The sequence below is a fragment of the Punica granatum genome, chromosome 6 (assembly GCF_007655135.1).
Source record: "Punica granatum isolate Tunisia-2019 chromosome 6, ASM765513v2, whole genome shotgun sequence".
Classification (NCBI taxonomy): Eukaryota; Viridiplantae; Streptophyta; class Magnoliopsida; order Myrtales; family Lythraceae; genus Punica; species Punica granatum.
The window spans coordinates 27629191-27657133 of NC_045132.1; the positions used below are offsets into that span (position 1 = coordinate 27629191).

The window sequence follows — 27943 nt, forward strand, 5'->3', positions numbered from 1 at the left end:
AATCTAAGACTGTGCGCTTAACATATACTGGCAGCTGCCATTTGTCACTCCTAGTTGTCAGGTCAAAGTTCTTTTCGTTTGGGTCAGTGCAACCTTCGGGGACGGGGACATTGACCTGTTGAGCCGCCTATCCTGCGTAGGATTTCACCAAAAAGAACTGTTAAAAATGCTCCTCTGATTCAACTGAATGAAAACGCGAATTTTCGGCACTAACCATAGAAAGTTCATCACTTGATGGAATCCTCGTTAGCATCTCCAAGAGCAGCCTTGCTCAAGTACTTATTAGCCAATATGACTCTCTTCACATTCCCCTGCTCTTGCACCAGCATGTTTCCATATTTGAGCAACTTCTCGAGGGTCATCTCGGGCTGCTCAATGGTCCGATGTCCCTCCTTCGAGTTGAACAGTTTCTTCCGAATGCTCTCGACTCCAACACCTGCTATCCACTTCCCCACCTCATCGTCATAAACCCGAGCCCTCAAGGCGCCAAAGAAGTCTGCATAATATTCGAGAATAACCAAATCACAACTTAACACAATCTGAAAAGAACTTTTTCTCCGGACACCCTCAAGTTTAACAACCAGGCTATCACCGACAGATTGACTAGGGAAGGTGTCCACAAGCTTCACTATGTCCTTTTGGGGAACATCGTTCGATCCTGAAGATACAAGTGCAGACACCAATACGGCCTTCAGGGGTAAGGGCCCAGTGGAACTGCTCTTAGTGACCATCACGAAAAGAGGGGCGTACAGTGTGGAGAAACCGTCATCAGTGACAATGATCGGGACATGGGGGTTCTCCATCCTTGTTATACATACCAGGGATGGCATCCTCGTACAATGCCATCCTTGTTATACATACCAGGGAGCTGGACATTAGTTGGGTTATATCAGAAATGTTCATGAGGGCGGCATTTTACCATCTGGTTTTTCATTGTGTACTGGCTGTCCCACCGAGCCTGCCGGCACCGGCATCAAGATCATTGATGAAGAGGCAGCATATCTTCCCCTTCTTGATGATGTCAGCGGCTTCTCTATGCCTTGGCTTAATCAACTTCGCTGGCTCTCCAGCGTTCCCACCCTCCAGCACTCATCATGATTGGGCTGGATGACATTTTGAAAACATCGAACGCGTCATGAGGAATAAATAGAAAGGATCATGGCAAATCGAGGATCGTGTTGTTAAAGACCCACGTGATGTGCATCTTCGCAAAGATGAGCTCACACTGGAAGGATTTTCCACGACCTTTTCTGTTGGGTATCCCTCCAATTTGGAGGAAGTTGGGCTCAAATTGTATTGGACTTTTATCGGGCTTTAATAGGCCCAAGACCCATTTTAGTTAGGGTTTATATTTGTTAGGCGGCATATATATATATATATATATATAGCAGCAGCGGCAGAAAAGAATATAGGAGAAGGCTGTAGAAGAAAGAAGCGGCAGACAGCAGAAAAGGGGCAGCCGCAAGCAGACAGCAGATAGCAGAACAGAGGAAGAGCAGAGGAGAATTCTGCTCAACAGGGGCAGCGCGCAGCTGGAGATCAAACCTCGATCGGGACATCAAACGAACTCCGATTGGGACGAAATTTTGACAGAAGCTTCACAACACGTGGGGCTAACTTCTGAACGGTCAGAATTTCTATTCGAGCTCTGTAGGTGCTGTTTCAGCTGATTTTGTGAACCACCCGGTGTGGGTGACGAATTTAGTATTTGGGTGATCCAAGAGAGTGTTTCTCTTGAGTTTGGTGATCCAAGGGTTTACCCTTGATGAAAGACATTGTATAACCTTCATAGTGGATCGTTGATTCGGAGTTGGTCCCGTGGTTTTTCCCACATTGGGGCTTTCCACGTAAAATTCTTGGTGTTGTTTTACTTTACTGCTTGTTGGTTGATTTGATTAGTTCCTATCTCGATTACACCAGTAGGGGAGGAAGATTAATTGCTGCGTTATTGTTTGGTTGAGTACATCCCTAACCCCAACAAGTGGTATCAGAGCTTCGGGATAGAGAAGTTTGAGTTTTTTTCGGTGTTTTCGAGATGGAGGAGTCTACAGGATCCATGTTCAAGTTGAATGCAACCAACTACTCTATATGGAAGTCTCGGACGGAGGATCTTCTATTTTGCAGGGATTTGTACGATCCTATTGAAGGGGATTCCGCGAAACCCAAAGATAAGGATGACAAGGCTTGGGAACGCACAAATCGGAAGACTATTTGTTTGATTCGGCAGTGGATAGACAATAGTATTTATCATCATGTTGCTCAGGAGACAAATGCAAAAGCTTTGTGGGATAAATTGACAAATCTCTATGCGAGGAAGACACCGCAAAATAAAGCATTCCTCGTGAAGAAGCTGGTTCATCTTCGTTTCCAGGATGGAGGTGATATGGCTGCGCACATGAGTAATTTCCAGGATATTATTAACCAGTTGACGAACCTGGAGATAATATTACCCGATGAGTTGCAGGCCTGTCTACTTTTAGGGACTCTACCGGATAATTGGGACACACTTGTGGTTGCATTAAGCAATTCTGCGCCAAACGGGAAGCTATCGTTGGCTACGGTGACAGACAATTTATTTAATGAGGAGACTAGAAGGAAAGGCTCGGGGATTTCCATTCAGTCTGAAGCTTTGGTTACTGAACAACGGGGGAGAAGTCAAAGCAGAAATTTCTCTTCCAAGCATAGTAACTCACGTGGCAAATCGAGGGGTAGATCAAAGTCGAAGACGAGGAAAGTGGTCACTTGCTATCACTGTGGAAAAGAGGGACACTACAAAAGGGAGTGTAGAGCTCTGAAGAAAAATCAGAATGGCAACGGTGAGAGCAAGAAGGAAGAAGGCACTACAGCAGTGGCATGTGATGGAGAGACCTACATCATTTGTGATGAAGCTTATGTGAATTTCACATGTCAGGACTCTACCTGGGTTGCAGATACAGGTGCCTCGTTTCATGTCACTCCTCATCGGGATTTCTTTTCATCTTACACTATCGGGGACTATGGTTATGTGAGAATGGGGAATGGACAGTCATGCAAGATTGTCGGTACTGGTGATGTCTGTCTAGAGACCGAGCTTGGCTGCAAGTTGCTTCTGAAGAAGGTGAGGCATGTTCCAGAAATTCGCCTTAACCTAATCTCGACGGGTCAACTTGATGATGAAGGCTACAGTAATGAATTCAGCAATGGGAGATGGAAGCTCTCCAAGGGTTCGTTGATTGTGGCACGGGGTCAGAAGACCGACACTCTCTACAGGCTGCGTGCCAGACACAACTCCGGTCAGGTTAATGTTGTTGAGGATTATCCTATCGAGCTATGGCATAGGAGACTTGGGCATATCAGTGAGAAAGGTATTCAAATTCTTGCTAGAAAGCAGTCTTTGCCCATTAAAGGTATGCACTTGAGCACCTGTGATCACTGTTTAGCTGGTAAGCAGAGGAGAGTTTCTTTTGTTAGAAGTCGTCCCTCTAGATGCCATCATATACTTGATCTTGTGCATACAGATGTTTGTTTTATGTCGGATAGATCTCTTGGTGGTGCTCTCTATTTTGTGACATTTATAGATGATCACACCAGGAAAGTTTGGGCTTACCCTATGAGAACTAAAGATCAGGTGACTGAGATTTTCAAGTACTTCCATGTAGCAGTGGAAAGAGAAACAGGCATGAAGCTGAAATGTGTCAGAGCTGATAATGGTGGTGAGTATAGAGGTCCTTTCGAGAACTATTGCAGGACTCACGGTATCAAACTTGAGAAGACGGTACCGAAGACACCACAACAGAACGGGCTTGCAGAGAGAATGAACCGCACAATTGTTGAGAGAGTTCGTTGTATGCTTTCTCAAGCGAAACTGTCTAAGCCTTTCTGGGGCGAGGCAATGAGGTCAGCGGTTGATCTTATTAATCTTACACCGTCAGTTGCACTTGATGGAGATGTACCCCAGCAGGTGTGGACCGGCAAGAAAGTATCATACAAGCATCTCAGAGTATTCGGGTGCAGGGCATCTGTTCACATTCCTCGAAATGAAAGATCAAAACTTGATGCCAAGGCAAAACAGTGCATCTTCTTGGGTTATGCACATGAAGAGTTCGGGTACAGGCTTTGGGACCCTGATAGCAAGAAGATCATCAGGAGCAGGGATGTTGTCTTCTTTGAGGACCAGACAATCGAGGATTTGCAAAAGTTAGAGAAGGCCAGTGTAGGCAATCCTCACGAGATCTCTATTCCTGTACCGGTTGATGTAGAGCATCCAATGGAAGAGGTACCTGGTGAATATGAAGAAACCACGACTGGGGGTGAGATTCCTCAGGTAGATGATGATGTGACTACGGATGATACAGGCTCGCAGTTACAGTTAGGGCCTGCAGATCTACCTAGACAATCTGATAGAATAAGACGATCATCTACAAGATATCCGCCTCATGAATATGTGCTACTGACTGACGGGGGAGAACCTGAGTGCTATGATGAAGCTGTGGCACATGAGTACAAGGAGCACTGGTTGAAGGCGATGAATGAGGAGATGAACTCCTTGTCTGAAAATCACACGTATGACCTAGTGAAGCTACCGCAAGGTAAGAGAGCATTGAAGAACAAATGGGTCTACAGGTTGAAGACAGAGAACTCGCGACCTCGATACAAAGCTCGACTGGTAGTGAAAGGTTTCAACCAGAAGAAAGGAGTTGACTTCGAGGAGATCTTCTCGCCCGTTGTCAAGATGTCATCGATCCGAGTTGTTCTCGCACTGGCAGCTAGTCTGAACTTGGAGATCGAGCAGCTCGATGTAAAAACAGCTTTCCTGCATGGTGACTTGGAGGAAGAAATATATATGGAGCAGCCTGAAGGATTCCGAGTTAAAGGTAAGGAGCATTTGGTGTGCAGGCTGAGAAAGAGCTTGTATGGGCTTAAGCAAGCACCTCGGCAGTGGTACAAAAAGTTCGACTCTTTCATGTTGAGCCATGGCTACACACGGACAACTTCAGATCATTGTGTGTTCGTGAAACAATTCTCGGATGGTGATTTTATCATTTTACTGTTATATGTGGATGATATGTTGCTTGTCGGTCATGATATGAGCAAGATTGCAGAGTTGAAGAAAGAGCTCAGCAAGTCCTTTGCCATGAAGGATTTGGGACCGGCAAAGCAGATCCTTGGGATGCATATTTCTCGTGACAGATCAAGTGGAAAACTTTGGCTTTCTCAAGAGAAGTACATCGAGAAGATTTTGGATCGGTTCAACATGGGTAATGCTAAACCAGTTTCATCACCACTTGCTTCTCATTTCAAACTTAGCTCGAAGCAATGTCCTACAAGTGAGAAGGAGAAAGAAGAGATGAAGAAAGTTCCTTACTCATCAGCTGTAGGAAGTTTGATGTATGCCATGGTCTGTACAAGACCAGATATCGCTCATTCTGTTGGTGTGGTTAGTCGTTTTCTCTCCAATCCGGGGAAAGAGCATTGGAATGCAGTTAAGTGGATTCTGAGGTATCTCAGAGGAACATCCAAGGTGTGTTTACACTTTGGCACTGGTAAGCCGGAGTTAGTGGGCTACACGGATGCGGATATGGCAGGAGATATTGATTCCCGGAAATCCACTTCGGGATACTTGATGACTTTTGCAGGGGGAGCTATCTCATGGCAGTCAAGGCTTCAAAAGTGCATCGCTTTGTCTACAACGGAAGCCGAATACATTGCGGTGACCGAAGGTTGCAAGGAGATGTTGTGGTTGCAAAAGTTTTTGCAGGAGTTGAGCTTGAAGCAAGAAATGTATGTTCTACACTGTGATAGTCAAAGCGCCATTCATCTTTGCAAGAATCCCACTTTCCATTCGAGGTCGAAGCATATCGATATCAAGTTTCATTGGATTAGAGATGTGTTGGAGTCCAAGCTGGTGAAGCTAGACAAAGTGCACACCGATGAGAATGGAGCTGATATGATGACAAAACCTCTCGCTAGGGAGAAACTTCATGTTTGCCGAAGTATAGCCGGTATGCTTGAAGCCTCCAAATAGTCGGGAGGGGGAGTTTGTTGGGTATCCCTCCAATTTGGAGGAAGTTGGGCTCAAATTGTATTGGGCTTTTATCGGGCTTTAATAAGCCCAGACCCATTTTAGTTAGGGTTTATATTTGTTAGGCGGCATATATATATATATATATATATATATATATAGCAGCAGCGGCAGAAAAGAATATAGGAGAAGGCTGTAGAAGAAAGAAGCGGCAGACAGCAGAAAAGGGGCAGCCGCAAGCAGACAGCAGATAGCAGAACAGAGGAAGAGCAGAGGAGAATTCTGCTCAACAGGGGCAGCGCGCAGCTGGAGATCAAACCTCGATCGGGACATCAAACGAACTCCGATTGGGACGAAATTTTGACAGCAGCTTCACAACACGTGGGGCTAACTTCTGAACGGTCAGAATTTCTATTCGAACTCTGTAGGTGCTGTTTCAGCTGATTTTGTGAACCACCCGGTGTGGGTGACGAATTTAGTATTTGGGTGATCCAAGAGAGTGTTTCTCTTGAGTTTGGTGATCCAAGGGTTTACCCTTGATGAAAGACATTGTATAACCTTCATAGTGGATCGTTGATTCGGAGTTGGTCCCGTGGTTTTTCCCACATTGGGGCTTTCCACGTAAAATTCTTGGTGTTGTTTTACTTTACTGCTTGTTGGTTGATTTGATTAGTTCCTATCTCGATTACACCAGTAGGGGAGGAAGATTAATTGCTGCGTTATTGTTTGGTTGAGTACATCCCTAACCCCAACATTTTCTTCCGCAAATGCTGAGGATGAGAGGAACCTTGATGTTGAGCAAGGTCATGAAGTTCTTGGTGATGTGAACCACGCGAGCTTGTCCATGAAAGCAGGCGCAATGTAGAACCCATCCGTCCTGTTGTCCAAGTTGCGTCTGAAATCACGATAAACACCTCTATTAGCAAAAACTGTCACGTTCCTGAATCTTATTCTGCCACATAGATCATCTCGTTTTATATACTTTTTTCTCATCTCAACTGGAAAACGACCACAGGAAGCTGGAGAATATTGTAACCAGACCTTAGAGTGGACAAAGAAATTAAGAAAATGAAAAACGATTTCTTTCATGGTTGTGTTATTTACTTACTGGCGAATTCCGGAGCTGATGTATTCGTAAGAGCTCATGACAGCATAGTGGGTCCCGGAGTAAATAGGAGCTTGAAAGAGAGAATCCACCATTCCTTCGACTCTGGTGATGTCTTGCTGATCATCGAAAGTGTCACAGGCGAGGCCTCTCCACTCGTCCTCATTGGTCTGCTTGCTCTCATCGACTTCAGCCACAAACCATCAAGATTCAAGATGTACGAGTGTCGCTAGCAGGTCCCATCCAGTTACTTAGGTTAGGTGCGGATTCTACTAATGAATCGGGGTTGATGTCAAGAGTGCATGTATAACGAATACATTAAAAGAGGTTTAAGTAAGCAAGTCAAGTAGCTGATGTGAATAAGCGGGACAGGTACGTCACTTATGAAGCTAAATGGCGGGAAAGTAGAATGTACTACTTTCCCATTGACAGTTCCGACCGTTGAGATTGTAGCAGTCATTTTTGGCTGGCCGACTCGGAAACTTGTGACAATCTGATGATCAGATGGTTTCTTTCTCCACTCCAACTTGCTCATGAGCAGGCGCAGTCTGCAGTGTGTTTTGTCAAAAGAAGCTTCTAGTCATATGGCACTTGACAGTGCAAACCAGATTGGTTGAAGCTCAATGCTGTGAGCTACCTTTTGTATCGATGATTCGAAGTGTGAGTCCCCATGAAGTTGAAAAGAAAGATTCGAAGTATGAGTTTACAAAATAGAAAAAGGAGATTCTTGTCTTGGATCTAATAGAAAAAACAATATTCGATAATTGGAAGTCAATATGTTTGTTTACAAAGACAAGTTGGGCCTCTTTCCATCCTCGAGCCTCTCATTCAAGTCCTCTCAAAGGGATTGAATGTGATTGTTTCAAGATGCTGTACCTATTACCTTAATGGGCCAAAGTCCAGTTCCCTTAATGGACTAAAGGCCAGCTGACTTCTGGTCAAGTCTTGACCAAGATACCTGGGCTGTATGGCGAGCCCATGGAGATATTAAATTAAATGGACCAAAAGTCCAGTTGCCTTATTGGGTTCAGCCGTTGAAGAATATGAGGCTCTGGAGTTGTTTGGGCTGTCAAAATCACCCACTCATTTTACACGTGCCTGGAATTATAATTCCAAAAAAATAAATAGTAAAAACTGGGATCATTATTTTAATTAATTTAACTTAATCATAACTTGTCTGCAGCCTACTGGTTCCACGTTTAACTTACTAATGATGATCTAAGTTAATTTAAAAGTCTAGTTTCAAAGAATGATCTGTTTACTTAGCCAAAAATAATTAAAAAAAAAGTTTAATTTAAAGGGCAACGTGTAACATATTGATAAAGGATTGACGAGTTAATTTAATTAATTTGAAGGGCACGTGTAGAGGTATGGACAGAAAAGATAAGAGGAAGCGGGAAAGTAGAGAAAATAAAGTTTTAGCATCAATTTCATGTCATTTGCGGTTAAATCAGCTATCTATCTTTTCAATTTTTGTAGTAGCCTAGCAAGGCGCATTATATAATATATATATATATATATATATATATATATATATATAAAAAGACACTTTTCGAAGTGTGGGACAAGACATGAAGGGTACAGATAGCTAATCAGGTGGGCTAGCTAGAGATATTTCTCACGTATATGAGGTGAGCATTCTTCGTGTAGATGTATGATGATCTTCTGCCAGTCGCTATCGCAGTCAAGTAAAATTACGAATAATCACATTCAATGCATGCGCGCATCTTTTTCGCATACAACCAAAAGGGCCATGCCCGCGCCTTCTCTGTTTTTCCACACTTTTTCTCGTGCCTTGTCGTTTTCCATATACATAGAATACATGTCCAGAAAAAAAAAAAGGAGGGAGAATAAGATATTTTTTGCTTGCTTGGCTATATATATATAAATATTGGCCGACTTGGGCAGGAAGGATATGAGCATGTATATATCCTCAGTAAGAGTGACTAACAAATTGATAGGTAGGTAGATAGAAGCCGAATTTTTTGTTGATATAATGGCTCGTCCTCAGCAGAACAAATGGTCCCTCCATGGAATGACAGCTCTTGTCACCGGTGGAACAAGAGGAATCGGGTGAAGTGAACAAGAACCATCACACTCTTCCTTTTTAGTTTGTTCTATTCTACTGCGTATTTCAATCTCTCATTAATAATAATGACATTGGTTCCTCCTGATCAATTAATATTGAAAGCTATAGCTAGCTAGGACATACCGATTCGTTGTCCATAGATTCATAAACATCTATATAAACTGATCATGAATATAGTAGATTATGCATGTGACACAGGCACGCTGTGGTGGAGGAACTAGCAGGACTCGGCGCGTCCGTGTACACGTGCACCTTCACTGAAGCCGAGCTTCAAGAATGCTTGGAGAAGTGGAAGGTCAAGGGATTACAAGTCACTGGATCCGTGTGTGATGTATCCTCTCGGGCTGACCGGGAAAAATTGATGAAAGATGTATCCTCCTTCTTCGGTGCTAAGCTCGACATCCTTGTGAGTTACTTAACATATATATGTGTGTGCGTGTTTATGGCGCCTATATGTATATATATGTGTGTGTGTCATCGACGTAGCTAGCTAGGGGAGTTTAGAAGACATCATCTAATTATTGCAATTGTAATTGTACATATGGTTGATTCAAGGTAAACAATGCTGGAACAAACGTATGGAAGGCCACGACCGAGCACACGGCAGAGGATTTCGCGTTCATCGTGAGCACCAACCTCGAATCCGCCTACCACCTGAGCCAACTCGCACATCCTCTGCTCAAGGCTTCTGGAGCTGGAAACATCGTGTCTCTGTCGTCTGTTGCCGGGGTTACGTCCGTGAATAGGATCACTCTATGGGATCACCAAAGGTCGCCACATTACATATCTAATCTAGTTACTAGTTAGTTTTGTTTTGTTTTTTTTTTAATAAGTAGGGTTTGATAAATTAAGTGCTTAAAAATTAAATACATAATTAATCAAGGAAATAAATTTATAGGAAGAGGATAAGAAATGATAAGGATGATAAAATATTTTGTGAGATAAAAAAGATCACCAATATGTTAAAAATCACTTATGTCACCAGTGTGGGTTGGCTCAAGCGGTTCGGCGCTTATACCCCTTAAGCAAGGTTTCAAGTTTGAGTTTTGTGAATAGAGAAAATATACGCCGGGAGAGATTACTCCTTAGTAGGTCGACCGGATTCGATTGGATTAATCGAGACACAATTGGACTTTCGGATGCTAGAGTTCATATCGAAAAAATCACATATTTCGTTAAGTCAATTTTTTTGGGTAAATAAGTCATTTTTTTTCCTTGCTCATCATTATCTTCTATCTTTCTTTCTGTCATATTCATTTTTCATTATAACTAATTTGTAATTAATTCTTAATCACTTATTTAATTAAGTTGTAATCAAACACAACCTATACTTTTATTTCAATTATTGATTGGTTATTTAATTTCCGGAAACAAATGGATAATCGGGCATAAATGGAATGTATGCAATCAGCCATGTATCCATTACAATTTCCAACGTTCAAATATAATACATATATACCAACAAAGTGTTGATTAAATGATAAGCAGCTCTAACCTCCATAAGGAAGAAAAAAAAATTCAAGTCCCGAGAAATACATTTATTGAGAGGGAAAATAACCTTTAATACTTGATTTTTTGAAATTACGAGAGTAATGTCTCCCACAATTTTAACTAATTGAAAAAAAAGTATAATATATATATATATATATCAAGAATTGATCCCAAAAACAAAAAAAGAATACTTTTATGTATGTATACATAAGTATATATATAAATCTTGATGTTACTAATTCACGGAATTCTGCTTCTTAGCTAATTAAAGTTAGTGTGACGTTCATTTCATGCATGCATGTGGTCCAGGAGCCATAAGTCAGCTGGCTAAGAATTTGGCTTGTGAATGGGCAAAGGACGGCATAAGAGTCAATGCCGTTGCTCCTTGGTTCATCTGGACGTCACTTACAGAAGCCGTAAGTCTAATTATTAATTTATTGTTAATCTATTAAGCTCCTTAATTACTTGCAATTTGTTAGGTAGTTTATCTAATATAGATTGTTATATATTGAAGTGTTTTTCTTTTTCTCTTTCCTATCTTTTTAAATAATAATCGGACTAATAAAAATTATATCTTGTATTATTAATTATTGATGGTATATATGCATGCAGTATCTGAGTGAGGAGAAATTTAACGAGGCTGTGGTGTCGAGAACCCCACTAGGACGGACAGGACAGCCAGAGGAGGTTGCGGCTTTGGTGGCATTCTTGTGCATGCCTGCGTCTTCATACATCACCGGCCAGACCATTTGTATTGACGGAGGCTTCACTGTCAACGGCTTCTTCTTCCCGCCTCCCGCATAAATTATATGCATGCATACATCTCTCTCTCTCTCTCTCTCTCTCTCTCTCTCTTTCACTTAATTTCCAGCATTAGTTAATCGCATCATGTACATATGTCTCCGTGTAGACTATTTCAATTTAATTTCTGGACTTGTTTGGAATGGGATTAATAAACGATGAATGTGACTCGACCGGGATTACAATTCTTGATCGGTCGCATTACTCAATTCCTCTCTCCGCTATATGATTGATAAGCCCTTCAAATCTCTGGCATAATTATTATGGCACATGCATGAGTCATGTCTCCAATTAATTAGCCTCAGAACTATTCATAAATTGGACCAAATTCCAGATCTTAATAAATTGTTCACCGCGCTACGGGTTTGCCTTACATGGACTGACTGAGCCTTAGCTTGGGAGTGCTTTTGGCCGTCTCGATCTATAAAAAGTCTTGATTCAGACTCTTCTCCCCTTCAACTCATGATCAACTTCCCCTACCTTTGGGCTTGAACAAAATTCTCCTTCATGAAGCAATTTATATCATAAGTAGATTAGTGTATGTATATATATATATAAGCAACGTGAGAAAAATGATTGCTGTCCCTTCATAGAAAGAATCGTGTACATGGGAACAGAATGGACCTGGCATGCACGAGCCGTGTATCTTAAAGACCAAGATTTAAGTGGTTACATGGACCAGGCGTTGAACCTACGATGCAACTCATCTAAAATCTATAAAGCTACTTACTTTTGAACAACGCGGGGGAGAGTTTGATTCGCCTTATATAACACTCTCATAATTCTTTGTAATTTTTATTTTCTATTAATAATATAGACGACGACCCGTACTATGCACCGAATTAAACTGAACTTTAATTTGAAAATTATAATCACGCTAAATTATTTTTAGAAAAAATATATTTCTTAAGTCTTTTTAATTCCTGTATGCCACATCCTATGTCTTTTACAGTGTTAGTAGTTCTTTTAATGATGAATTAGCTCATAAAGCCATCTTCATTGATATGTATTAGGGTGGTTATATAGGCAATCAAAGAATCATGGATAAGGGAAAAGAATCAGAAAAATCTGGACGAAAACGAAATCTCTAGTTTAGGAAATATCTATAACTACCCAATATGTACAACCATCAAAGATACGATACAATCTATCTAATCTAAAATAAAAAGTACACAGAATTTTTCATTTTTAAAAAATGGATATTGTTTTAATTATTAAAAATATGAAGGCAAGCAACCTCAATTCATTGGAGGAAATGCGTCTTCGAATCTTAGAAAATGTACTTGTTTAGAAGAGGAGTATGCTCTATTCTTCGGAATTGCAATAACAATGTCTCTCATAATTTTACCAATAAATTGTTGATTGAAATAGTAAGCAATCTTAACCCTTAGAAGGAAAACACGAATTCGAATTCTAAAAAATACAATTGTTATGAAGAGAAATAATCTTTAATATTACATCTCTTAAAATTATGAGAACAATGTTTTTTATAATTTTTTATTAAGAAAATGAAGGTAACAGTGACTTCAAGGAAATGACAGCGAGAATTGACGTGGCACAAAAAATAGTACAAAGAAAAAAAATGAAAAGCAGGGGAAATAATGGTTATAATTTTTTTTTAGCGTGCACTCTATTATTGGGACGACTAATGAGCCACGACTAATTTAGTTCGAGTTGTGTTAATTTACTAAAAAATAAAAATATTTTGGTAGAAATTTTTATCATTCACAAGACTCTAGATTTTACTTAAGGGAATAAACACCAAATCAATTGAATCAAATACGGTTGAAAACTCGGTAAAAATCGAGTTAGGAGAATACGTTTTGGGCAAGAATTGATTGTTAGGACTTAGAGATTGTCTTGTTTTATGTTAGTTTTCGTATAGTTTCAGTTTGGGGTTTGATTTTATAGGTTTATTAACTTTTAAATCGTTTTTAGTTGATTTTTCGAGTTTTCCATGAACTTCTTGCTATTGATCTTGAGTATATTATTTTAGGGACAACTTTGGAAGCATGGAGAAATCCAATGATCGTGATGGAGACTTTGGAATCATAAAGGAAGTAGAGATTTACGGTTTGTTTAAAAAAATAAATTTTACTTAATTTTACTTTTTCCTCAATTTAATAAAACAATAATTACTTTTTTATTTTTTCTTGAAATTCTCTTTTATACTTTTTTTCTTATATATTATTACAATTAATTTTTTAATACTAATTTCTCTAAACTATTTAACACTTTTCCTGAATTTTAACACTTTTTTCTCAATTCAACAATACAATCATTTTTTTATCTTCATTTTCAAATTCTCTCATGTACCTTTTCTAATCACTTTTGTCTTCATCTCCTTAAATCAAACTAAATCAAATTAAATCGAATTTAACTTCATTACCAAACGCTATGTAAAAGTTTATTTTTTCCTCTTCGGTAGATAAAGTTTTGTTAGATATTTTTGCGGACATGGCTGCCTATTTTGAGGGTCTCTCTTGTACGATTTTTTTTAATTATATGAGACATTACTCTCGTAATTTTGGGAGATCAAGTATTAAAAGTTATTCACCTTCCAACAAGTACGCTTCCCGGGACTCGAACTTATGGTCTCCTCCTTATTGGGATTGAAATTATTTATCAGTCAACCAACACTTTATTGATATGTATTTCATTAATTCTGATATGTAGGTAAATTTCGGTCTATATTGCGAAAGCCCAATCAATTAATAATGGTCCATGAAGGCCCGTAGGTCTATTATCGAGGCCCAATTAATTTCCCTACATTATACATATTCTCCCCATGGGATACATATATAAAGAAGTAAGGCAACCCCCTAAAAACCTAAAAAACTCTCTCTTGAACACTGCCCCTACACCTCTCACTTGAGTGTTGGAGGGGGCTCTCAGGCACCAACCCAAGAGCACTTCTGGCAGGTCCTGGAGCAGCGGTTAGACTCGAAGGACCCGAGGACCCTTCATGATGGGTGAGAATTCCGACCCGAATTTTTTTTCCGCATCAAATTTTATAATCAATTGATCATAGTTCTTATTTTAATGATCTTTTGGCCATATGTTCAGTAACGGTTGAGAAAGATATTCCCTTTTTCTCAATTGGTAATTAATAAAGGTAAACTATCATGAAATAATAATACTAATATGAACAATTAATAGAAATAATACTAATATGAATCTACCCAAAAAAATAATACTAATATGAAAGAGAGATCTTAATCTTTGCTTTGATTATAGTGAATCCGTCGGCCAGGAAAAATCATAAATGTATATATATATTCCTCCTGTTATGTGCCCACGAGGATATTATTTTCTCGTGTGATCATAATCAGTATATATATCTATTTAAAGAATCATTCAAGAAGACCATTTATCTATATATTATATAAAGTTGAATACAATGTAATAAATGGTGGCACAATAGTATATATATAATTAATTAGGGATACATATATATACAATTAGGATTAAATAGGATTAAATTAATAAATACAAATACATTAAGAGTTTATAAATAAAATTAATAATAAATTTAGCATATATATATTTGGACATGAAATATCTTAATTTTAATATATCCTCAAAAGTCGTGATAATTACAATATTATCCTCAAAACATCTAGCATACTAATTTTTGACTGAATTGGAGAGATAATAATTTTGAAAAAATTACATCACTATTCATGCTCCAATATAATAGTAATATATAAATTAGTCATAATTTCTTAAGATATTTGGATATAATTATTAATTATTATATACTATAGAAAAAAGAAAAAATTTCTATTATAATTTAGAAATTTAGATAACAATTAAAATTTGAATTAGGTTAAATGCAATCTACATATATATGAAAATAAAGTACAAGTCGAATTCTCACATCACCACCTCATTAAATAGAGCTATCTCGCTTTGTCATGTCGTCACTTATGTATTGAGGAATTTTTTATGTTTAAATTATACAGTTTTCTTATTCAATAAGGATCAATATATCTCGAGATTCTGTGTGTGTGAAATTCAACGTATATATATATAATATTGCCACAAAGATTCAGAATAAACAAAATAGTATAGTTGAAATAAATATATACTAGCAATATTAATTGTTCAATTATGGGATGACTTTTACACTTATTATGAGGATAAATTTGAGTTAATCTGATAAGACTTCTATTTCAGGAGAATATAAGGATCAGATCTTCGATATTCTGTAAAAGGTAAAAAAGAATATATTTTGAATATATATAGACTACGTTCTTATACATACACGTAATGTTTATATTTTCTAATATGTTAAAAAGAATATTTCTGTAATTTTCCAATTTTATATCCAAACTCGATTCTATAAATAAATCTAGAGTTTGGTTGGTTACGTACCTTCAATTCAAAGCTTTCAATTCTTCCCATTCAAGTTCACCATTAGTCACGCACCCTCTTTCAGAGCTTCCGTAACCAACGTGGGACTTATACCTTCTAGTAATTTCCTTTTGGTTTTATTTCGTTGTCATATTGTTGCTAAATTATAGTCACAAATAATTCTGCCACTCCCCTCTTCCCATCTCACTTTTTTTATTCCAGTGAAAAAAGATGAGCAAGCTTTGATTTCATTTGAAGTTAGGTTGAATTTGCAAAAAGACTTATATGTATTATTCGGGCAGGGTTTTATTATCGAGTTTGGCGAGACCAATACGAAGTATGATCTTTCCTTCTCGTTGAACTTGATATTTTTCTTTTGATTCATTTATCTTTTTAATGTATATAATATTGTTGATTTTGAGACGCTAAAATTGTTTATCCCGTGATTAAAGAATTAAGCCTTGAGAAAGACATATGGACAATTGGAGTGAAATTTACAAGACTGTGGAATACTGCAAACACAAAGACTAATGAAGTCATTAGTCTTGAGTAATTTTCCTAAATGAAGAGGTATGTTTTGGTGTTTTTGCATAATTATAATATTCATTTAATTATTATTGTATCTAATGAAATTAAGGTTCTTTAATGCATACAAGCGTAAGAAAATCTCAAATCGATTTGTAGAAATCGTTATTTCGTGAAAAAAGCTTATACACCATTAAGAACTACAAGAGTTTCAAGATCATCCTATTTGAAATTCAAAAACATAATATATATATATATATATGGTCTAATAAAGGTACTTCATGTTATTATGAACAATAAAAATATATACATACATGTATATACTCAGCAAAGTGAATATATAAGTTTATATCGGAGATGATAATATTTTAACAATTTAACTATGCGGTATATATATTTATATTTATTGCAAATCATAAATTATTTCGTACTATATATGACTTCATACATATAATCTATATATCTTTAACACTTTAAATATTAGGAAAAATATTTCCTAAGTATATATGCATTCAAACACATATATATAATATAATTGCGCTGAATTGAGAATAAAAAATCTATATTTATTTAACTCAATAAATATCTTTCATATTATCTATATTAGGAAATATCTATATATATACTTGATATATTATAATTTTTCATATTACTTTTTACACAATGGTAAAACTAAATTTTATCGGTATAATTAAACTTCTTATACAAGATAATCACATCTTTTTTTGGTGAATGATATCGCTAACTATATTAAATTGACAAATATAGTTCAATTATTAGATATTGATTATTTTTTATATTTTGAATAAAAGAATTACTTTTTTAATAATAGTTGTATTATTATTTATAAATAACTTCCCGCGCAACGCACATGTTTTTATCTAGTTATATTTGTAGCAAAAATTCTGCGCAATGGATGGGCCAAAAAATCTAATTTTAATATAAAAAAAAGATGAGTGGAAAAGGAAGAAGGTTATCAATCAAGATTTGTATACTGAGACCAAAGCATGTATCGTTCCAAGACTTGTAGCTAGCGTTTATTTTAGGCAAATATTAATTTCAGAATTGCCAACATTTAATTATAAGAACGCGTCTCACATCCTTCGTACCTGTAATACATTTTTATAGTTCCCCTGCAAGAAGCTCAGGTTTTGCGACTGCTGGTGGTACCAAGTACGTATGCAGAAGAAGCCGTTGATGGAAAAGGTGCATTGTAATTCCGATGTATGGATATGTGGATTTATAATAACCTCAATTCTAGTTGATTATGAGAGTAGTAATAACGTTGCGGAACTTGACTAATCAATGTCTACAAAGAAAATTCTGGAATATATACTATAAAGAAATATAGGAAAAGGAAAAAGGTGGTGGTCCAGATTGATTTTCGTTACAGTTAACGTATTCCTTTATTTTTTATTACAAATAAGGGCCATGAGTTTATTACGAGTAAATAAAAATTAAATATATTTATGAGAATCAGATTTGAAACCTCTTTGTTTTTATAATATAATTAAGCGAGGGCGTCGACTACACGATACTATTCTAGCTCCTTTCTCTACGTAATTTATTATTTGTTTCAAAGTTTCCAGTGTTTTTCTACCATGAAATAGCATAGGGAATGTCTTGGGATGCAACATCCATGCATGGTGCTCAACCAGGAGAATTACAATACATAAGAGAAATATTGATTATTGGATATATATCAGCTCAGACAAACACAAGCGGAATTCACACGTTATAGGCAAGAACACTTGTATAATACTTTTTTTTTTTGGGCTGAGTAACACTTGTAGAATACATATTACTATTGGATGTTATCCACACATATATAAAGCTAGCATACTAGTCGAGCATGATGAGCCTGCATACAAATATATCGATAAGACATCCTTACGTAGTACAATAATATGCACGAATATGATAAGCATATATATAATATTTTTATATATATTCCTAATTAGATCTCATATCTCGGGTTGGAAGAAGAAGCTGTTCACAGTAAACCCTCCATCAATGCAAATGGTTTGGCCAGTGATGTAAGAAGCTGCAGGCGTGCACAAAAATGCCACCAAAGATGCGGCCTCCTTGGGCTCCCCTAAGCGTTTGAGTGGGGTTCTTGACACCACTTCCTTCAAGAACTTCTCGTCCATCAGGAACTGCATCCCATTTCCATTGCATGCCCGGCCCCATGCACATGCATCAACCATGCACAAAATCCATCAATCAAATGCATGCACGCATGGATGCATGCATATGATAATAATATTATATATTGTGAAGCAAACAAGCTAGACATGCATATCAAAAATTAAATGGATAAGGTAAAAATTCATTATAAAGACGATGAAGAAAGAAGGAAATCAATCAATAAATAAAAGAGAAGTGCCAATCTGCATGCATAATTTCTCTCTCTCTCTCTCTCTATATATATATATATATATTGAATTTGAGTTGTTTAATATAATATTACAGCAGTCGAAAGTGGTGTCCGGATGAACCAGGGAGCAACGGAGTTGACTCTCACGCCGTCGTTAGCCCATTCACATGCCAAATTTTTGGCCAGCTGGTTCAGGGCCGCTGTCAAGAAAACAAATGCGCCAAATAGAAGATTAATTATATGTTATTCATCTGTAAATATATACAGTTGGTTTCAATTGGAACTACAATTACAGAGGGTCATCTAACCTTTGGCAATTCCATAGACCGATCCCGTACCAACAGACGTAACGCCACAAACTGAAGACAGAAACACAATGTTTCCTGCCCCCGAAGCCTTCAGTAGGGGATACGCGAGTTGGCTCAGATGGTAACCGGATTCAACGTTGGTGCTCATCAGAATTGAGAAATCAATTGCTGTGTATTCCAGAGTAGGTTTTCGGAAATTTACACCGACATTGTTTACCTTGGTCCATACAAGATATATATCGTTAATCACGCAATCACAGGGCTGCATGCGTGCATGACAATCTAGATATAATATACAAGTTGGATTTGCAGTAAATACACAAGATGATGGCGGAGATAACTTTTCAGTCGGTGTGTATATGTAGTACAATTTATAAAATTTTTAGTGGCATCCAATATTATATCCTTAATTGAAGATAATTTTTTTCGATTAATTCAAGATAATTAATAAGAAAAGGTAATTAATGACTAATGTGGCATATATTATTGAGAGTGTACGTAGAAAGAAACTCACAAGAATGTCGAGTTTGGAATTGAAGAAAGACGAGACGTCCTTTATCAATATTTCCCGCTCAGCTCGAGAGGATACATCGCACACTGAACCAGCGACCTTGAAACCCTTAACCTTCCAGTGATCCAAGCACTCATTAAGCTCAGGTTCACTTAAGGAGCATGTGTACACCGTCGCACCTAATCCTGCTAATTCCTCCACTATAGCATGCCTATATATGCATGCATGCACAAATTAACATCGATCGTTCATGCACATAACAAGACATGTATACACGTACATATTAAGCTATATTAAGCTACTGATCGGAATATAATTGTGAAAGATCGCATCAAAGCACTGCTACAATTAATGAATATGATCACACGGAAAAGCAAAAAAGAGTACTTTTGCGTAAAATGAAAAGAAAGAACGGAATAGAGTGACAATCAATTGAGCACCCGATTCCTGCTGATCCACCGGTGACAAGAGCAGTCATCCCTTGAAGCGACCATTTGTTTTGCTGAGGAGCCATTTTGAATAGTAAGTGTCAATTTACTATCAGCCTGAAATTAAATGAACTTATGTGTATATATGTATCTTTCTTGCTAGCTCTCTCTCTCTCTCTTTCTGAGTCTGGGGTTATGCCAATTTCAATGTCCTAAGGGGCCTATATATATATAATGGCAGAAATCACAGGCACAAACTTAATTATCTTAGTTTTCTAGTCTGTTTTTTTTTTTTTTAATTTTGGTGTATATGTTTAATTTATTGTTAGCAAGTTGATTACATGAGTTTAATTAATGACTCCTTTTAAGTTTAATTAAGCCGTGATTAGAGGGATCACAGATCTGTCGTTTTTTGAATAATGGAATCTCAAATCCCGACCGACCAGAAAACCTTTATATATATATATATCTCGTCCAAATATTCCCCTTTTGTCTCATTTTCGGTTTGTATTTTCACCAATAATAATACAAAGTTTTTTGTCACTGAAAATATAAATTTTAATAACCATCACTAGATTTAAATTATGGACCTGAGAGTAAAATATGACCAAATAACGAGGAATTGGCGAGGAGAGAAAATGGAGACTGCGAATTCTCTCTCGACGGAAGAGTCTGACCAACTCCGGCGAAGTACGAAGAGGACTAAACGTGTTCGAATCGATCGCTCTAGACAGGAGAGGTCTAATGCTGGCCAGGTGGGCATTACACCAGACACTACAGAGGGGATAGAGAAGGGTTTGGCTAATGATAAAGGGAAGCGAAAACTATCCTACAGCGCCGTCGTGGCAGGAGATGGCGAGGTCAACATGGATATGGAATCAGAGGAACCAACTGGGGAGGGGAATCTGGGGGTAAAACAGGCAGGTGTTGAGATGCCGGCGGCAGAGGAGATACCGATGGAAATGCCTGAGGAGATACCAGAACCTTCGAGCGAGGAAGAGGAAGCTGATCCGGGCTCTGAATTTTGCCCGAATATTAGGTTTTCTAAGGAACAACTCAGACGTTTTCGCGCTCCATGGTGGGGATCATTGATTGTGAAGGTATTGGGACAAAGGGTTGGGTACAAGTATCTCAAGCAGAGGCTGACACAACTGTGGAAGAGGTCTTTCAAGCTAATTAGCCTGGGAAGCGATTTCTTTTTGGTGAGATTCTCAAACAAGGCGGACCGTGAGGCAGTTATAGCGGGTGGCCCCTAGACCGTTCTCGGGCACTATTTGACAATCCAACAATGGAGGCCTAACTTCGTCCCTTCAAAGGCGACTATTGATCATGCAATGGTGTGGGTTCGTGTCCCCGAATTTCCCATGGAATACTACAACGATAAAAGTCTTGCTGAGATAGGTAATTACATTGGACGAATTGTTAAAGTAGATCGTGAAACGGCCTCCTCGGAAATTGGAAATTTTGCTCGCTTTTGTGTTGAAGTAGATCTAAACAAAAGGCTTAAGTCCCGGTTCACAATCCATGGGGAAGAGTACAAGGCAGCTTTTGAGAGCATCCATCTGGTGTGCTTCCAGTGTGGCTGTTATGGTCATCGTCAGGAAGTTTGTCCTGAGCTTGTACAACAAAATCGGGTGACACCATTGTCGACGAGAACTAATGAAGGAGTAGAGCTGGCTAAGCAAGTGGCGGAGCAGGAATCTGTCCTGGCAGAGGTACAACCGAAAGTTGTAGTGCCGGTCCCCGCGCCAGCTCTGACCACGCAGTCGGCGGCCGGTCCATGGATGATTGTCCAACGGCCAAAACAGAAGCCCCGCGATTCCCGGCGAAACAAGGGTGAGGGTGATAGTAACGGAAAGGAAGTGGGCGGGATAAAGGCCATGGATCACGATTTCGTGTGTTGGAGGAGGATTCTGCGGTTTCAGATAGGGAAGTGGCAGGAGGACAGCGGGTTGGATCTGATGCAGGAAAGTCTACGGTGAGGACTAGTGGTGAGTTGAAGTCAACAGGCTGTCAAGATTTCCAATTTAAGGGTGTGGGCTCTAGGGCCCAGGCCTCAACCTCTAAGGCTGTTAAAGGTAAAGCAAAAACAGTAGCTGTTAGGCCTCAGGCAAAAGTACGAGCGGTAAAGCCCATTGGGAACTCAAAGTCACTATTTTCATTAGGGTCGTGCAGGACCTTGGATGCCCAGTCTGCAGGCCTCCAAGTTGGGGAGGCGACACCCCGAGTTGAGATAGCTAAGGGGTTTCCTTCATCGGGCCAAGCCCCTGAGCTCAACCCATCAGCTATTTTCGGAAATGTTCCCCCTTTCTCGCAGCTTCAGCTCACCCAGGTATCGAAAGGTGCTGATCGAGCTACTTCTGACACTTCAATCCAGTGCGGAGAAGATAGAAGCGGGGATTGGTGTATTTCGGCAGATATGGCCCCAGATCCCATGGTGAGTGGGGTTTCTCCATTACAAAGTTCTTCTATGTCTCCGACCCTTGGGGTAGCAGCATCTCAAGCTGAATTGTTTTTGGCACCAATGGACACTGGTTCGGAGCCGCATGAGGCTAATACAGTGGAGGAAATTATGGTTGTCGAGGAGGCAACACATGCGACGAAGGTCGGGGGGACAATAGTTAACCAAGTTCGGTTAACGGAGGAATTGCATAACTCCATGGAAAGGGGCCAAAGCCCTCAGGATAATTGAGGTATTAAACCTCAGTACCCTATATTCATTAATTTTTTAATGCGTGTCCTCTGTTGGAATTGTCGTGGAGCAGGCAGTAGCAGGTTTGTTCGGGTCATGAAGGAGATGATTCGTGACCACCGACCGAATATTGTGGTAATAGTTGAGCCACGAATCAGTGGAGCTAAAGCTGATGCTGTATGTCGGAAATTCTCGGATTATTCGGTTGAAAGAGTTGAGGCGCAAGGCTTTTCGGGAGGCATCTGGGTCTGGTGGCAACCAAATGTTGTACAGGTGACAGTACATGACCGCCATGAACAGGCTTTGCATTGTCGTATTTCTCAGAATGATCGCACATGGGAGTTTACGGCCGTGTATGCTAGTCCTTCTATAATGAATCGGAGAGATCTCTGGAGTTGTCTTTCAACCATTTCAGCAGGTATCACAGGACCATGGGTTGTATTGGGAGACTTTAATACGATTCTCGATGCGTCAGAAAAGAAGGGCGGAGCTCCATTCAATCCAATCCCGGCAGCCCACTTCCAAGAGGCACTAGATAATTGCGGACTAATGGATCTAGAGAGTAGCGGACCACGTTTCACATGGCACGGCCCTGTACAAATTGGGTATGAACGGGTCTTTGAGAGGTTGGATAGGGCGGTCTGTAATGTGGAATGGCGTACGACATTTACTGATTGTAGTGTTCGTGTTTTGCCCCGACTGAAATCAGACCATCATCCTCTCTTGCTTGATACAACTGGCTTTCGGGGCAGTCATCAAGGGCGAAGACCTTTCCGCTATATGGCTGCCTGGCATTTACACAAGGACTTCCCCCGATTCGTTCGTGAAACATGGCACAACGTCACTGATTTACCTGGGGGTCTAACTTATTGTCGAGAGCAGCTACAAATTTGGAATCGAAACATGTTCGGCTCGATTAATCGGAGAAAGGAGAAGTTGATGGCTCGCCTTCTAGGGATACAATCCAAACTTCAGCGAGGAACGAATCCTTTCTTATCGAGGCTCAAGGCAAAGTTGTCGGCTGAGCTGGAAGAGGTGCTATCACAAGAGGAGATCATGTGGTATCAAAAGTCTCGATCGGAATGGGTGAAGCTTGGAGAGCGAAACACAAAATATTTCCATGCCAAAGCAGTCCAGAAGCGTAGACGTATTCGAGTTGAAATCCTACGAAATGACGAGGGGGAGTGGATCAATGACGAGGCTATGTTGAAGTGTATGACTCTTAGACACTTCCAGCGACTATATGTGGCATCTAATGACATACGGCCTACTACTTTACTAAATGGTTTTCCTGCTGTTCTACATGATAAGCTCCAGCATCTTGATAGAGCTATTACACCGGAAGAAGTTTACAGGGCTCTCTTTGATATGGATCCGTTTAAGGCGCCGGGTCCCGATGGCTTCCAAGCGGTGTTCTTCCAAAAGAATTGGTCGGTTATCTCTGAAGCAGTCATTAAATTTGTGCGGGATGTCTTTGAGAACAGACGGTCCATAGCTGAAGTGAACGATACTCTATTGGTGCTTATTCCAAAAATTCCTCAGCTAGAGACACTGCATAACTTTCGACCGATAAGCTTGTGTAATGTTGCCTTCAAGCTTGTAACGAAATTGATCGCCAATAGGCTGCAACGCTATATGTCGGATTTGATCTCTCCGAATCAAGTCAGCTTCGTCCCTGGGAGACACATTCAAGACAACATTGTCATTGCGCAAGAACTGGTTCATACCATGAGCCGAATGCGAGGGAAAAAACTCTTCATGTCGATCAAGATTGACCTTGAAAAGGCCTATGATAGACTGAGTTGGGACTTCATTCGTGACACCTTAGCTATTGCGGGGTTCCCTTCGAATTTGAGACGAGTAATCCTACAGTGTATTACGACGGCCTCGATGCAAGTTCTGTGGAATGGGGAGCTTACGGAGTCTTTCAACATGGGTCGTGGAATCAGGCAAGGCTGTCCTCTTTCTCCTTATATTTTTGTCCTTTGTATAGAGAGGTTGTCGCATTTGATTTCTAGTGCAGTAGGGGATGGGATTTGGAGACCAATTCGAACAGGTAGGCATGGGTCACCAATTTCTCACCTAATGTTCGCGGATGATCTGTTGCTCTTCTCGGAGGCTTCGATGGAGCAAGTACAAGTCATCAAGAACGTGTTGGATGCATTTTGTGCAGCTTCGGGGCAGAAGGTCAGTCCAGCTAAGTCGTCGTTGTTCTTCTCACGAAATGTCCCGCCTGATCTGCGAGCCCAAATCATGCAAGCCAGTGGTTTTGTGGTCGCGCCTTCGTTAGGGCGATATTTGGGAGTGCCTTTAATCGTAGGGAGAGTCACTCGAGATCATTTTCAAAGTGTGATTAAGAGGGTCCGAGCTAGATTAGAAGGATGGGAGAGTAGATCTTTGTTATTAGCAGGCATGATCACTCTTGCCCGAACAGTAATTCAAACCATCCCTTATTATTCAATGCAGGTTCTAAAATTCCCAGCATCAATCTGTGATGAATTAGAACGTATTTGCAGGAATTTTATATGGGGTCACTTGGCCGATCAAAGGAAGCTTCACTTGGTAGCTGGGAGACCCTTACACGGCCTGTGGTCGAAGGTGGCTTGGGACTACGAAGACTCAGGCAGGCTAACGACGCATTTCTGGCTAAATTGGGTTGGGGTCTATTGACTGAAAAGGAGGCTTTTTGGGTACGGGTACTTACACAGAAGTATGTGGGGCGTGTAGATGAGGGTTTGAAGTTAAAGATTTCGCCCCAAGATTCATGGCTATGGAAAGCAATTGCGCGGGCTTGGAATCAGGTTTCGGAAGGTGCTACGTGGGCCATCAATCGTGGTGATAGGGCCCGGTTCTGGGAGGACAGTTGGATTCCTAATTGTCGACCGTTATTAGATTTGTCGCGAAGGGAGGTGCCCGCAGATCTGCGAGGCCGACCAGTGGCGGATTTTGTAGATGTCAGTGGCAGCTGGAATTGGAACGTATTCTCGGATTGGTTGGATCACTCTTCGATGTTGAAGGTAGCAGCGGTGGTGCCACCGAAGGCTAGCATGGAGACTGACTTCTTGTTTTGGTAGAAGGAGACTTCAGGCTCGTTTTCGGTCTCATCTGCGTATTTGTTACTATGCCCGAGATCTAGTCTACACCCAGAAAATTTGTGGAAAATTATATGGCAGTGGGATGGACCACAAAGGATCCGTTCGTTCCTCTGGCTCGCCGGGCATGACCGATTGCTTACAAATGAACATCGGGTAAAAAGAAATTTAGCTTCATCCTCGCTGTGTGCTAGTTGTAATATTGCTGTGGAAAATACTCTCCATGTTCTACGAGATTGTTCTTTGTCTTGTGCGGTCTGGAAGCAGCTAATACTGCGCTCCATGTGGCAATCCTTCTCCTCTGTGCCTTTGAATAATTGGCTGGTCCAAAATTTGAGTATTAAGGTAAAAAATCAGAAGGGTATCTCATGGGCAGTGGTGTTTGGCGTGGGCTGCTGGCTTATGTGGTCGTGGAGAAATAAGTCAATTTTTGACCAAACCTTTTCTAGGCCGCAAGATGCGCATGTGTCCATTCTTCGGGCGGCCGAGTCCTTCTCTGTAGGATGGCAGGATCAGGTTGTAGTTCGCAGAACTGTTAGGGAATGGCAACTCGTGGGTTGGAATCGACCTTCACGTGGGTGGATCAAGTTAAACACGGATGGAGCCTCGAAAGGGAATCCGGGTCCAGCAGGAGCGGGAGGAGTCCTTCGGAAGGAGGATGGTGTCTGGACCGCGAGTTTTGCGAGAAATGTTGGGATTGCAACGGCAGTAGTGGCGGAGTTATGGGGAGTGCTTTCAGGATTGGAGCTGGCATGGGAGCTCGGTTATCGGCTTGTTTTATTGGAAGTTGACTCTTTATTAGTCACTCGTCTCATCGCTGGTAGTGGGCCGAGAGCACCACAATTGAGAACCATAGTTCGGGAGATTCGTTCGTGGCTTGAGCGTGACTGGCAGGTTGAAGTCAGTCATCAGTACCGGGAAGGGAATTCTGTAGCGGATTGGATGGCACGATGGTCACTTAGCCTACCCTTGGGGTTACACATTCAACATATTCCACCGCCGGAAGTTAGAGCTCTACTTGCTGGAGATATTATTGGGGCTGCCTTACCCCGTCTTTGTTCGATTTAGTTATTTGTATATTTGCTTTCTGTTTTGTCCTCGGGCTTCGGCCCCCTATCAACCGAAAAAAAAAAAAAATGACCAAATAACTACCACTCTTCAGTCTTCACCCCTTTTTCCCTTCCAGCTCCCTCTTTTCCCTATCCTTCTTTCTTATTCCAAAATTTCAACCGTACATATTGACATTTTTTGCCGATTTGACATTTTATGTTTTAAATATTTATCTATTAATATTATATATGTTGCCCGTAGCACGTGTGAATGGGCTAGGGTGGATATATATATATATATATAAAAGATAGAGTATATGGATGACCCTTCACCTACGGTACCTCCACACAGTACAATACATTTAGAGAGATCTAATGGTCAATTTTGTTAGGCAGTCCATTTTGCCCGGTTCAGATGCATAAATGTGAAAGATGTGCTCTCAGCAAAAAAAAAAAGAAAAAAAAGTGAAGGATGTGTTAATTTCTTGGTGTTAATTTCTAGAATCCCACATTGACTTACCACGTTGACTTATCGCCCTTGGATGTATTTTGTGTGGGTTCGAGCCATTGAACTACACCAATAAAATCAACATCTCCTTCAGTAAATTTAGGGACTAATGAAACTTCAAGTGGAACTTCGAGGTCGCTTGGACCAAGATCTGGATGGGCAAAGATCGTGACATTGAGTCATCAATCTTATGCTCTATAGTGCTTGCGGTAGGATGTTCCTCTAATTGTTCCTGACTCCACAGCCTGATCATTGTGGCTTCATCATCACTCTCCTCGTACGAGTTGATGTCAATGTAGGCCGACAACATTTTATGGAATTGGTTGCCAAGAATGGAGACAAATTGGCTACCTAAGGCGATTGATTATTCCTAATCATCTCGCAAATTAATCATGTTTCCCAACTCGAATTAATCTTTGGTTATCATATCCCGCTCCTAAACTTAGAATCCATTTCCCAAGTTCATCTAAGTTGCTAAAACAATCTAATTGTGGCCAATCAATTAAAAAGCATTAAAAACGGAACATGATAAACACAATCAGTCAATCAATAGACAATGAAGAATTAAGAATAAACTCTAGATTCCATTGAAACCCTAGGAAATGATATT

General features: G+C 39.9%; 3 protein-coding genes, 1 long non-coding RNA gene and 1 pseudogene across 4 annotated transcripts; 3 read left to right on the forward strand and 2 right to left on the reverse strand.

The window, feature by feature from the left end:
• Positions 1 to 3: 3 nt before the first annotated feature.
• On the reverse strand, positions 4 to 7306 carry LOC116212323 (annotated as a pseudogene).
• A 1698-nt stretch (positions 7307 to 9004) lies between these two features.
• Positions 9005 to 11696, forward strand: LOC116211956 (tropinone reductase homolog At1g07450-like). Its single transcript, XM_031546506.1, is given in 6 exon segments — positions 9005 to 9179; positions 9394 to 9601; positions 9751 to 9939; positions 9941 to 9965; positions 10996 to 11102; positions 11299 to 11696. Coding segments are annotated over 6 exon segments (798 nt in total). The 5' UTR covers positions 9005 to 9102; the 3' UTR covers positions 11491 to 11696.
• Positions 11697 to 14335: 2639 nt separating this feature from the next.
• LOC116212441 lies at positions 14336 to 17758 on the forward strand. The gene is made up of 2 exons (XR_004157851.1): positions 14336 to 14459; positions 17497 to 17758. It is a non-coding gene; the product is annotated as an uncharacterized LOC116212441 (long non-coding RNA).
• A 422-nt stretch (positions 17759 to 18180) lies between these two features.
• LOC116210473 (tropinone reductase homolog At2g30670-like) lies at positions 18181 to 20360 on the reverse strand. Its single transcript, XM_031544349.1, has 5 exons — positions 20005 to 20360; positions 19568 to 19775; positions 19054 to 19270; positions 18839 to 18945; positions 18181 to 18524 (listed from the first exon to the last, which is right to left on the reverse strand). Exons 1-5 carry the CDS (start codon positions 20076 to 20078, stop codon positions 18333 to 18335), a joined length of 798 nt encoding a protein of 265 aa, XP_031400209.1. The 5' UTR covers positions 20079 to 20360; the 3' UTR covers positions 18181 to 18332.
• A 2363-nt stretch (positions 20361 to 22723) lies between these two features.
• On the forward strand, positions 22724 to 26844 carry LOC116212324. Its single transcript, XM_031546875.1, has 3 exons — positions 22724 to 24871; positions 25201 to 25701; positions 25858 to 26844. The coding sequence occupies exons 1-3, from the start codon at positions 22724 to 22726 to the stop codon at positions 26842 to 26844; spliced, it is 3636 nt and encodes a 1211-aa protein (XP_031402735.1).
• The last annotated feature ends 1099 nt before the right edge of the window (positions 26845 to 27943 follow it).

What these genes read in the sequence shown, in the direction of transcription:
- LOC116210473 (XM_031544349.1), bottom strand. Translation starts at nt 20,078, where the DNA reads ATGGCTCCTCAGCAAAACAAATGGTCGCTTCAAGGGATGACTGCTCTT. An exon ending in GGTGGATCAGCAGGAATCGG is followed by an intron (nt 19,776 to 20,004) that starts GTGCTCAATTGA and finishes ATGCATATATAG; the next exon opens with GCATGCTATAGTGGAGGAAT. An exon ending in GGACACCACTTTCGACTGCT is followed by an intron (nt 18,525 to 18,838) that starts GTAATATTATAT and finishes AATGGGATGCAG; the next exon opens with TTCCTGATGGACGAGAAGTT.
- LOC116212324 (XM_031546875.1), top strand. Translation starts at nt 22,724, where the DNA reads ATGCGTGTCCTCTGTTGGAATTGTCGTGGAGCAGGCAGTAGCAGGTTT. An exon ending in GTGCAGCTTCGGGGCAGAAG is followed by an intron (nt 24,872 to 25,200) that starts GTCAGTCCAGCT and finishes ACGTATTTGCAG; the next exon opens with GAATTTTATATGGGGTCACT. An exon ending in ATCACTCTTCGATGTTGAAG is followed by an intron (nt 25,702 to 25,857) that starts GTAGCAGCGGTG and finishes ATTATATGGCAG; the next exon opens with TGGGATGGACCACAAAGGAT.